This window comes from Herpailurus yagouaroundi, unplaced genomic scaffold, assembly GCF_014898765.1.
Source record: "Herpailurus yagouaroundi ecotype Mexico unplaced genomic scaffold, PumYag 199, whole genome shotgun sequence".
In the NCBI taxonomy this organism is placed as follows: Eukaryota; Metazoa; Chordata; class Mammalia; order Carnivora; family Felidae; genus Herpailurus; species Herpailurus yagouaroundi.
In genome coordinates this window covers 6131464-6143817 of record NW_024412430.1, presented here as the reverse complement: position 1 = coordinate 6143817, position 12354 = coordinate 6131464, and the positions used below count along the sequence as shown (strand labels likewise).

The window sequence follows — 12354 nt, the reverse complement described above, 5'->3', positions numbered from 1 at the left end:
CCGGGAGCCAATTAGCGCTCGGAGGCCAGACGGCGGCCACTTCCTCGTCGCCCGGCCGCGCGCTCGGGAGGCTCGGGCGGCCGCGGGGCGGGGCGGGGCACGGCGCCGAGCGGCTCTGACTGCGTTCGCTAGTCCGACGGCCAAGGGTGGGCGCAGGTCCCTGAAGGCGCACCGCTGCACAGCAGACAAAAAGAAACTTTGGGGCCCCCGGAGTGCCGGCTGGCGGGGCGTTCGGTTGGCTTTTCGTGCTTGGTCTCGAGGCTCCGCCGCTCCAGGAAGCGCGATGTCGAAGCCGCCACCCAAACCGGTCAAACCAGGTAAGGGAGCTGCTCGCGGCGTCCCCTGGCCGCCTTGGTGCCCTGCGCTTCCTCTGCCACTTGGCAGGGCAGACCACGCACGTACCCGGCCTGGAGCCTCGCTCTCGGGAGCCGACCCACCGGGATGGGTCGCTTTGTTGCGTTCGCAGAGGGGAGGGAAGCATTTTGGACAGCAAGAGGATTTCCAGGATTAAAATTTTTTTTTTTCTTTTAGAGAGGAGTCGCCCTCGATTTTGCGACATTATCATTCGCTGCAACTTTCTAGTGGGTGTGATGGCTACTTCCCATTGAAGCTTCACTGGAAGACAGGGATCTTGCCCCTCTTAAAGAAATACATATATGTATCTATGCCTTGCAATGGTCTTTTAGCCACTTCCTCTTTTTTTTCAGTGTGTGTCACTGTCAAATTAGAGTTCTTGACCGGCCAGAGCGAACGGGAAGTGCTCTGCTTGCAGAGTGGGGTGGGTGAGCGAGTGTCCTTTGGGACTTTTGAGAGGAGCCGCTTTTGAAACTGACCTCGGGATCTTGGGGAAAGCATTTAGAAAACTCTGTACTCTAGCTCGTGGCGAGGAGAATCTAGGCTGCGGCAGAGTAATCTCGGCTGTTGCAATTCGGGAGTGTCACTTTATCGTGCCGTGCAAGTCCTCTGCCTCCTCTCCCCCAATGAATTTGCGGGGTTTAAGCTGGAGAGGGTGAGATTACTAAATTCCTCCAAGCAGTGTTCTTGGCCTACAGTCCCTGTTCATTTTTGATTCTATTCTTAGAATATTTTCTGTGATATGGAGAAAGGAGAATGTGAAAGGGGCTGACGTATTTCAATTCAGTACTGTAACAAACTCGTGCATTCATTTGGTGAGTAATTACGGGAAACGTAGGAAATGGAAGATAAATGGCCCTGATACACTCTCGGGTTGTTTCTTCCAGTCTCCTGTAACTTCAATATAGCAGGAGCTGAAATGTGTCCTTTCACATGAAATTTAGAAGTAACCTTGGTTGCAAGTACTACACCTTTCATGATTATCTAGTTTTCTTTCTTTGCCATCATACTGTGTCAGTTTCAAGTCATTTTATTTGAAGATTATGTACAAACTCATATCTGTGACAGTCATTCACCGAGGACTTAAATTTTTTGGTGGGCAGGGTGTGAAGGAAGTTGCTGGGACTTTGGCTTTGCTGTGAGCAAAGATGGGGCGGGGCTAGTGCTGGGTTCTGTGTTTCTTCATAAGTGGAATCTGATGAGGAGTTTGCATTTTAAGAGCACGTGTAGGAGGTAGCAGCTTTCTAAAATGAGATGTAAATCAGGACCTCAAGTATCCAACAAAGCCTTGTTGTTCTTCTTTGATCGCCAAAGTACTTTATTTTAAAGAATGTCCTGAGAAGTCCATGAGCTTTTTCATTTCTCTAGACCTTCAAGTGATGTCTGTGCTGCAGCTGGAGAAGCATTGACTGCGATGTGCAAGGGTGTGCATGAGTAGTCGGGCATACTCAGGTCTGATGGAAGGATCGCACTGTTACCGTTGGGGATACACTCCCACAAACTGTTTTGTTGTTGGACATTGCTGCATTCTCCTTCTCTTCAGCAAATCAGAAAGCAAATGTTTGAAAGAGCTTTGACTCCACACTGATTTTTAAATGAGATCCGAAGTCAAGGTGACCACAGAAATCAGTTTGTGAGTTTACTCATTTACAGTGAGACATTCTACTTTCAATCAGAGTTGAGACATCGCATGGCCTGGCTTAATGGAAAACAAAACTGTCCCATTAGAGTAGTGGCACGCACGTACTGAGTGCCAGGCACTGATCTAATCACTTTACATGTATTAACTCATTTACTTCTCACAACAACCCTGTTGGGTCAGTGCCATTATTGTTCCCATTGCACAGGCGAGGAAATTAAGGCAAGGCACAGAGAGGTTAAGTAACTTGCCCAAGGTCAGTAGCCGGTAGAGCGGAGCAGGCAGGATTAGCACTGAGGTCCCTCTGGTTTCAGAATCTGCGTTTCTTACTCATAATGCTGTTCTGCCTTAACATCACCGTGCACCATTCACATGCATGGTCTTGTGTATGTTAGAGCTGGTGGGTGGGAGTGGAAAGGAAAGTGCCTCTGGTCCTCAGTCAGATTTTCGGATCACAGATGGCATATAAAGGTCACCCCCTGGCCAACAGCAGTGAGGAGAGTGGTGTTGAGCTCTACACTCTTGTCCTGCAGGCAAGATGCATGGGTGAAAAATGTCTGGAGCAGCTTGAAATTAGGGGTGGGGGGGTGCATTTAATTTTTGGCTTCTTGATTTGTTTATACCCTGCCTCATCCCAGATGTTAAGAAGGCAAGAAAGGGCCATGTAGGAGGAGGGAAGAAGAATAAGAGGAAACCAGAGGAAAGGTTAGCTTACAGACATGCATGTCCCAAGGTCCTCCCGGGTTTCTAAAAGATGGCCATAGATTTGGCTCTCAGCTTCCGGCATAAAGATAAAAGATCAATTACAATATTCCTACTCATCATAAAATTAAAATGTATTACTTGCTCTGAGGAGAGTTACTTTAATGACCCTGAGATCTGAGATAAACTTCCCATGGGTTCTTTCAAAGTGTTGGAGTGAACCGGACATCTCTATAAGATGGTCTCTATCATGGTAGTAGTCCCTGTAGCTTCCTGCAGAACAAGACCCCAGCAAAACAGCATGGTTCAAGTCCACACGCAGTGCCAAAAGGAGGGAAGCTAGGTGAGGGAGCACATAGGCCTTCATGGAAGATTTTAGTAGCAAGAGACATTAGGCTATAATGTCAGTAATATACCTATTGGGATGATTGGCATATGTCCCATAAGGGGACCATTTTCTTTTGTACCTTCCTCGGGTTACACCAGAGTGTGGGTTTGCAGCCACATCCAAAATTCATTTGCTAAACATTTCTTAATATATGCAGCTAATCTTTTAGGCCTCGTGCTAGATATTGGGGTTCCAAGGAACGATAAAATAAAGTCTCGCCCATGGAGGTGTTGAGCCTGATGGGGCAAATTTATGTATCTTAGACAATATCTTAGATTAACCTATATCTGTAATTGGATGGCTGATCTTACCCATTTTGTTAAGAAAAATCTTGGTATTAAAAATAAAAGTAATACGTTTTTTCTACCTCTTTTTTTCTCCAAGCCTCAAAGTATATATTTTTTATTGTAGAAAATTTAGGAAATACATATAGAAAAACAATATATAAACATAGAAATACCATCCCTGCCTATCTAGTGATAATCACTGTTCTCAGGATTCTCCAAATCTATTTTATTCAAAAAAGAAAACACAGTTATCCTCAGAAGGGTGTCTCAGTTTCAATTTTAAGTGGTTTGCTGTTGATTGGCTCATTTCCTACAGTCAGTAAATTATCATTTACAGTCTGCTTGAAAATCAGTTGTCAGGGCGCCTGGGTGGCTCAGTCGATTAAGTGTCCGTCTTAGGCTCAGGTCATGATCTCACGGTTTGTGAGTTCCAGCCCCACATTGGGCTCTGTGCCGACAGCTCAGAGCCTGGAACCTGCTTCAGACTCTGTGTCTCCCTTGCTCTCTGCCCCTCCCCCACTTGCACTCTATCCCTCTGTCTCTCTCTCTCTCTCTCAAAAATAAATAAACATTAAAAAAAAGAAAAATCAATTGTCACATTTTGACTTTTCCTTTCTTACTGATTTCTTTTTATAGGGTCACTTTTGGCCACTCAAGGTCTGTCGTTGAAACTCTCCCCTCTAATTATCAGATGGGCCACTGTCTAATATGGTTTTTAGTCATGACTTAACAGTCTTTAGCTTATTCTCTATGGGACCCCCCTCCTTCTTTGGGACCAATGTAGCCTCTCAGTTTTATAAATACAGCACTTTTTGTTCTTTTCAGCCGCCCTCCCAAGCCTTGCTGATCAATTAGGGTGAAGCCACCTGGCTTCTCAGAGTGTAGAGGACAGCTTGTATTCTCACAAAGACCTTTTTTAAAAAAAGACTTTATTCTGAGACTTTATTCTGTAAAGATGGGCCAAAGGATATTGAATGAGATTTGAACTAGAATCGTCTCTTTCTAAGCCGGTTTGATAACCCTCCACTGTAGTTGGAAGCCTGATGTCTGACCTTGACCAGTTCTTTTAAATGGCTTATTGATCTTGGTGGTGGAAATAAAACAGCGTAAATATTTTATGTGTCTTATGAAAATACATTCGTGGGACTTTGAAAAAGGAAATGTCAGTATTTGGGGTTCTTTTGTATTTACAATAAAAACATAAATTTCAAAGATGTCACACATATGCTGCTTATGTAACACTGTTGAGAGGAAAAAGGTCTTCATCTAAAATGATCGGAACTTTTGTGTATTTTTTTTCCCCTCTGAATAAATAAATTCATCAACGGTGAGATGGGTTTGGCTAGAAATGTGCACTTGGATAGTTTCCTTCATAAACTTGATGCTGCATTTATGCCTGGTGGCAGAATAAAGTTTGGAAAACATTCTGAAACTTCCAGAAGGATGATTATGATGATGATAATAACAGCTAACATTTATTTGGCCCTAAGTATCCGGTACTATGCAAAGCATTTTATGTGTTCTATCTCATTTAATTATTCTAACTTCCCTATGAGGTGGGTCCTAATATCCCCATTTTATGGGTGAAGTAGGACTTAATGAAGTCAACTGAGCCACTTAAAGGTCTCAGATCTAGGAAGTGGTGTTTTGGTTTGACCTGAGAATGGCACACTGGCCTTAAGTCCAAGCTATGTCTTTTGGACAGAGAAATCTATGAGGATCTATTAGATTGGCTTTTTTGTTTTTGTTTTTTAATTTGTTTTCACATTTATTTATTTTTGAGAGACAGAGCAAAGCAAAGCGTGTGTAGGGGAGGGGCAGAGAGAGAGGGGGGACACAGAGTCCAAAGCAGGCCCCAGGCTCTGAGCTGTCAGCACAGAACCCGACGCGGGGCTCGAACTCACGGACCGCGAGATCATGACCTGAGCTGAAGTCGGACACTTAACCCACTGAGCCACCCAGGCGCCCCAAGGACGGGCTTTTGTTTCAGGCAGCCACCTCTATGGACTTAGGCAGTTGTGTTATTTGCATTTGTGTTGTATAACTCCCCTCTTTCAATGCTTCTGTATTAGACTCTGAGATACTTTTTGAGAGTAGAATAACCTTTTATTTCCTTGTAACTTTGCAGCAGCTAAACTTTTTATTCATGGCAAATACATAAAAAGTCTAGATACATCATAAAGTCCTTGTCCGGAAGAAGGTGGAGTGGGCTGTGGTTGGGAACATCTTCTAGCTACACTATAAAGCAGCAAAGGCTGGAGGCAGTATCCATTGGTACTATTTCTGGAAACAGTGGCGCCCTCTCCGTCTTGTGTTCCAGCATTCACACAGCTTGACTCCGGTGTCACCAGTGCAGTGAGCTTTTCTGACACACCTGTGTAGGGGAGGAAAAAAATCTTCCCTCTACCTTCTTATGTTCTGTGTCCTGCAAATTAAGCTAATACAAAATCGGATTAACAGGAAGAAAAGGCATACAAGTTTATTTGATGTTTTCAGTTTTACCTGCACAGGGGCTATACACAAAAGAGGTGACAATCCAAAGAAGGGGTTGATTTGAAAGCTTATGTGCCATTTTGGAAGCATGATACATCGTGGAGAAATGACTAGACAAAGGAAAGAGGGGTTTTGGTTTCTAGGGGCAGTAAATTATGGAAAGGTAAATATATAGGGAAGTAATCGAAGATAAGGATTATTTTAGTAAGGTTTTTTTGTGTAGACACAACTACCCGTCATCTCCACCTCTGATAATAAAAGTTTTCTTTCTTGTATGGGGGGAGAACTCCTTCATGAAGGAAATTTATGCCCTGCTTTTAGGCAGATGGGGAGAAGGAAGAGAGGCTTCAGAGGCAGAGAGGCTGTGTCTATTTTTTCTCAATTGCCTTCAGCTCAAAATACTTCTTATACCAAAGTGGCCTCCTTTGGAGTGGCATATTCTGACGCCCTTCACCTCATACTTCATGTCCGGTGAAAACCATTGCCAAAGTTGTACTCCGTTGTTTAATGCTCAGGGGAAGACAAAACACACGAGAGACCTAGAGAGAGAAGGAGAGAGGGAGAGGGACAGAGAAACGTCTTTCAGTGGGCTAATGTGAGCCGTCACATCAAGATTTTGTATCAGTTTGTCAGTCATACTTCAGTAAAGCTGGGGAAAAAAAGACGATCAAAAATATTGAAGGAGTTTGGGGAAAAACTTAAAGATAACAGTATAGAGAGAGCTCCCTGGTTCTTTTGAACGATCACGTGATATTCCACTGTATCTACCCAGACCCACGTTAGATGGTTGCACAGTAGATTAGAATGCACTTTTAGATTGTTTCCACATTTACATAGTTACAACAGCCTGGCTGCTTACTTGGTGTGAGTTGATCTGCAAGAGAAAGTCCTGGGGGTCTGATTGTTGAATCAGAGCGTATGTGCATCGTCATTTTCATAGACATTTCCGAAATGCTCTCCAAAAAGGTTTTACCAGTTTACCTTCCTACCAAAAATGTGTGCTCATGCCTTAAACAGAAAAATTTCAGTGCACAGGATAGGAGACAGGAATCAAAGGGCTGGGAAGTCCAAAGCAGAGAATTTTGAGGACGCTTGGGGTGTGTCACCTAAGGGGGGAAATTTAAGCAGAGTCTTGAATGCTGAGTAAGAGTTTGCCAGGCAGAAAAAGCCGGAAATGTCATTGACTCGGGCACAATGAGATAACTTGGTATGTCCTCCAATCTCGGTTTGCCTGGCTGCTTGAAGCTGAGCTCCCCTCTCTCAGAGAAGCCAGGGGACTTGGTCTGGACACATGGAGCTGTGAACTGGAGAAATTTGTTCCGAATTAAAGAGAAAGCCGTCGGCCTGGAGTAACAGATTGTGGAAAACAGTACTGCTCCCTGCAGAAAGTGAGACTGTCCGCGTGTCAGCCCTGTGCGCGCGTATCTGCTTGTCTGTTTGTCAGGATGTTAACAATGGCTGTGGGCGTTTGGGGTGCAGCCAAATGTTAAAGAGGGTCACAGCTTAAAGTCACTTAAGTCGCTGGTGGGACTGTGGTGGCCACTTCCTCTTAATGAATTCTTGCTAGTCACTTCCCACTTTATGCTTGGGCATCTGTAGAATTTTTAGAAAATCACAAGGCAAATTCCTCACCCTACTCTTGGCGTAGGACTTGGGGGAGAGTTTTGTATTTGTGGATTTGATTCACATGGGATTTAAAAACTCATTAGCATCCCTTAGAACTTGATAGACTACTTTGGTTTAATATTCTTGGGACCAAAGAATGCACTGAACGTGGTCCTTTCCTAGTCTGGGGCGCTGGATTTCCAGGGAGCCTGAGGCAATTTGAATTCAAGTTAAGGAAGACTCTACAGACCCAACTCAGTTTATTCTCCTGCTGGAGGGTCTGTCTCAGGCCCCCTTACAAGGCTCTGAAGGCAGCCTTGAAGTCTCTGTGCCATCCTTTGACCCGGGGATTTTGCTTGGTTCTGATAAAGTCATGGATTCTATTAAGGGATTCCCTCAGCTAACAGGAGACATTTGAATCGACTCACTTGCATGAGACAAAGAAATGACTTCCACCTGGCGAGTATTCTGGAGTGGCTGGGTCTTCCAGAAACCTCCTAATCCGACCCATGTTTTGGGGGGACCCGCCTCCGAGTCCTAGCTCCCCGAGCGTGGGTGGGGGCGGCCAGCCCGGGCGAAGCCCCTGGCCTTTTGTCACATCTGGCGGGCATCTCAGACCACAGAGTATCTTAGATTCCCTTGCTTGACAAAACCAGACTCTTGTGTGTCTAAAATGTTGCTTACCCAGGTTTGCAGGATTTTGCAGCTGCTTTTTGGGCCTGTTGTTTTGATGAGTCAGCACAAGCTTGTCGACTGTGGCCCTGGGAGGACCTAAACAGAAGGTATTCTTGCTGGTTTTTTAGGCAGGAAACTGGCTGTGAAACACTCATTGCAACAGAAACCTGTCCCTCCAAAGTTCATTTTCTTTATTTTTGTTTTTTAAAGTTTGTTTTGAGGGGCACCTGGGTGGCTCAGTCGGTTGAGCCGCCAACTTCGGCTTAGGTCATGATCTCGTGGTCCATGAGTTTGAGCCCCGCGTCAGGCTCTGTGCTGACCGCTCAGAGCCTGGAGCCTGTTTCAGATTCTGTGTCTCCCTCTGTCTGCCCCTCCCCCGTTCATGCTCTGTCTCTCTCTGTCTCAAAAATAAATAAATGTTAAAAAAAAAATTAAAAATAAAGTTTGTTTTGAGAGAGAGAGAGAGAGAAAGAGAGAGAGAGGAGGAGAGGGGCAGAGGGAGAGGGAGAGGGAGAGAGAATCCCGAGCAGGCTCTTCACCATCAGCATGGAGCCCATCGCAGGGCTCGAACTCGCCAACTGTGAGATCGTGACCTGAGCCAAAATCAAGAGTAGGATGCTTAACTGACTGAGCCATCTAGGTGCCCCCAAAGTTCATTTTCTTAATACTGTGTCAAACTTGACATTGTTCTCAGCCTTATTCTTCTGTTAAGGAATAAGTCATTCCCTTTTATTCCTCTGCACTCAGGTTCTAAATATGAGTCACGCAAGCAGCTGCCGACCAGAACCTGGGCCTATGAACTGCTGAACCGTGAAGTAGGAGTCACTGCTTAGGGGTGACTGTCCACTTCCTCTTTCAGGGAGCCTGTCACATCGACAGGCTTACTTCTAGTACTTGCTTAACACCTTCCTACTCTCGAGGGCCAATTCTGTACCTAAGTATTGGGGCTCTAAAGGGTGCCTAGGACTTGACGCTGGCTTGGTAAGGAGCTCTGTTCTCCACAGTGGGCTCCGGCCCACTGTCTGATTTTTGGTTGGTACCAGGTCTCTTGGTGTCTTGACATCTGGTCTAGCACTTTTTTGTTTACTGGCACAGGAAATCTGCTTCCTAGTTTGCCCTGGGTCCTTGTCATTGGCCTGCTTTTTCCCTGCTTAGGATACCTGCTCCATATCACGTGGACCTCTGGCTAACACACCTGTGTCTTTCCGACGTACTATGACCCTAAGATTAGAGTGGGTCCGTGTCTACTCTTGAATGGATTTCCCCTTGGTCTGCCTTCATTTTCCAGAACTAACCTTTGGCAGACCTGAATGTCACAGCCAACTAGCTGTTGGTTAAGCTCTCATTATTGTACCTCAAGGAGTCAGGGCCACATGTCCAGAGAGCCTTCCAAGAGTATCTCGCTGAAGACTGAAGTTTTCCTCTGAAGTCACCTGGAACTTGGTTCCTTCTACTCTTTAATTCCCCAGGGTTCTGGGAACAAAGTCACTGATTCACATCTGATGAACAAATTGATCTGCAGTGTTAAACAAATCACTGATTTATCAACATCGCCTTCCCAAAGGTATTTACATTAAAGAATAAGATAAGCTAAACACAAGATTCCCGAAAAGAATTACCTTTTTAAATGAGCCACTCTAATGGTAGGACTTCAGGCATGAAGACAGGCTCATAGGGTGATATAAGACCAAGCTGTGATTTGGAGGAGGCGGAGGCAGAATACAGTAATGGGTGCCTGGGTGGCTCAGTTGGTTAAGTGTCCCACTCGTGGTTTCTGTTCTGGTCGTGATCTCCTGGTTCGTGGGACTGAGCCCTGCATCAGGCTCTGTGCTGACAGCGTGGAGCCTGCTTGGGATTCTCTGTCTCTGTCTCTCTGCCCCTCCCCCGGTTATGTACCCCCCCCCCCCGCCAAATAAATAAATAAACATTAAAAAAAAGAATATAGTAATGGAAAATGGACATTAGTTTGGAAATACAGTTCTGGCCCCCATTCTTTTTTTAAAAAAATTTTTTTTCAACGTTTTTTATTTATTTTTGGGACAGAGAGAGACAGAGCATGAATGGGGGAGGGGCAGAGAGAGAGGGAAACACAGAATCGGAAACAGGCTCCAGGCTCCGAGCCATCAGCCCAGAGCCCGACGCGGGGCTCGAACCCACGGACCGCGAGATCGTGATCTGGCTGAAGTCGGACGCTCAACCGACTGCGCCACCCAGGCGCCCCTAGCCCCCATTCTTTTATTGACTTGCTGGGTCGCCTTGATGAGTGAGACCACACCCATTCTGGTCCTAGGTTTCTTCGTTTGCTTCTAAGTGTTCATTGCCTGAGACTAACTTTTCAAATAATCCCGCAGGTTTCTACATCATTTCATTCTGTGCTTCTTCTGGAGCCATGGGACATTTTCAGTGGTCCTCTACCCACTGCGTTGCTGCTTCCAGTGCTCAGGGCCAGACGATTGCCCACAGATGGAAGCATTAAATACTTGAAGGACTTTTTCCTAAGTCCAGATTTCCATGACAGAGAGAGGGGAAAGGATGGGAAGAGGGTTTGGGTGGAGACATAATATATTCTTAATTAGACCTGATCTGATTTCACTTAGACTCTAGCTACATAGGACAGTGGAGTTTGTTTTTGTTACTGTTTTTTTTTTTTTTTTCCCTCAGTTGCCTACAGGCATACAGCATCAGGGTGGCCCTGCAGAAATGTGTCCAATGACATTCCAGTGGCAAAAAAAAAAAAAAATTGTCATTCCTGAATGGCTCTTGGGACTTTTATGTTTGAAAAATGTATAAAGTCAATTATAACTCAGTGACATCAACTCTGTAGATTTGAGATTTAAGAATATACTGCTAGTTTTTTGAAATTAAGTCTCTGTGCAAAATATTGTTCTCCCATCTTGTTTTTTCCTGTCTGTTTTGGAGGTGACAATTTTAAGCCGTGAATTCAAGTTCAGACCTTGCTTTGTAGCAGTTCTCAAATTTCATTCCAGGAAGGAGGGTTTTCAGTGCTTCTCTTCAGAAGAGAGACACTTGTTCCACCAAGAGAGTGGTTCTCAGTCCACCTGTCACTTTGTAAGTTATGTAGGGCTCACACAGAAACCAGAAGCTGGGGTGCCTGGGTGGCTCAGTTGGTTAAGCGTCCAGCTTCAGCTCAGGTCATGATCTCATGGCTCGTGAGTTCAAGCCCCACGTCAGGCTCTGTGCTGACAGCTCAGAGCTTGGAGCCTGCTTTGGATCTGTGCCTCCCTCTCTCTCTCTCACTCTGTCTCGCACTCTCTCTCAAAAATAAAATAAAAACATAAAAAAATATTTAAAAAACCCCAGAAGCCACCTTGTTTGTTTGTTTGTTTTAATTTTTTTTTAACGTTTATTATTGAGAGACAGAGAGACACAGAGCGTGAACAGGGGAGGGATAGAGAGAGGGGGAGACACAGAATCTGAAGTAGGCTCCAGGCTCTGAGCTGTCAGCACAGAGCCCGACGTGGGGCTCGAACTCACGGATGGCGAGATCACGACCTGAGCCAAAGTCGGTCGCCCAACCAACTGAGCCACCCAGGCACCCCTTGTTTGTTTGTTTTTAAAGAAAATAATATTTATATACTCCTAGGGATATAATGATAAATTTAAGAACATAACATTGTACATTGTACATTGTATTCTGATCAGAATAAATGTTATTGCTCTAATTTTAGAACTAAAAAAAATTGTTCGTAGTTAGAAGTTGAGTATTAAGTCTCTACTAAATGTCTTAAGACCATAGGTAAAGAAACTGGAGTTTGTTAGACCAGATGATGAGAGAAGGCAGGTTACTTCTGTAGCTGGACAGTGGGTACTGAAGGAGAGCGAACTCCTAGTAATTATTATGAAAGCCTGCAATTTACACAACCCACTGCATGTCGGTGGGAAGCCACCATCCAAGAGAGCACAGAACTTTCCCTCTTCTGTCCCTGTGAACTGGGGTTGTTTTCACTGTCATCCCATCCACATTGTAAACAGCAAGTGTTTCTTCAGGCTCAGGGATTTAGGAGGGGCTGTATTCCTAGACATTTTAGGGCAAATTCCAATGTCTCCATCCCCTGCCTTCCCTCAGCCGATGACCCGTGTTCATAAAATGATAAATGATCGTCTGGGCATCCATGAATGAAAAGGAGTTAACAACACACACACACACACACACACACACACACACACACAAATCCATGAGCACTTTGCAG

The 12354-nt window shown here is 45.0% G+C and overlaps 1 protein-coding gene across 1 annotated transcript in view; it reads left to right on the top strand.

Annotated features, from left to right (window-relative positions):
• The first annotated feature begins 6 nt into the window (after positions 1 to 6).
• The window catches only part of OSTF1 (osteoclast stimulating factor 1), a 57723-nt gene continuing 45375 nt past the window's right edge, over positions 7 to 12354 (top strand). The window contains exon 1 of the mRNA XM_040449327.1: positions 7 to 317. Coding sequence (XP_040305261.1) covers positions 284 to 317 — 34 coding nt within the window. The 5' untranslated portion in view covers positions 7 to 283. The remainder of the gene's footprint in view (positions 318 to 12354) is intronic.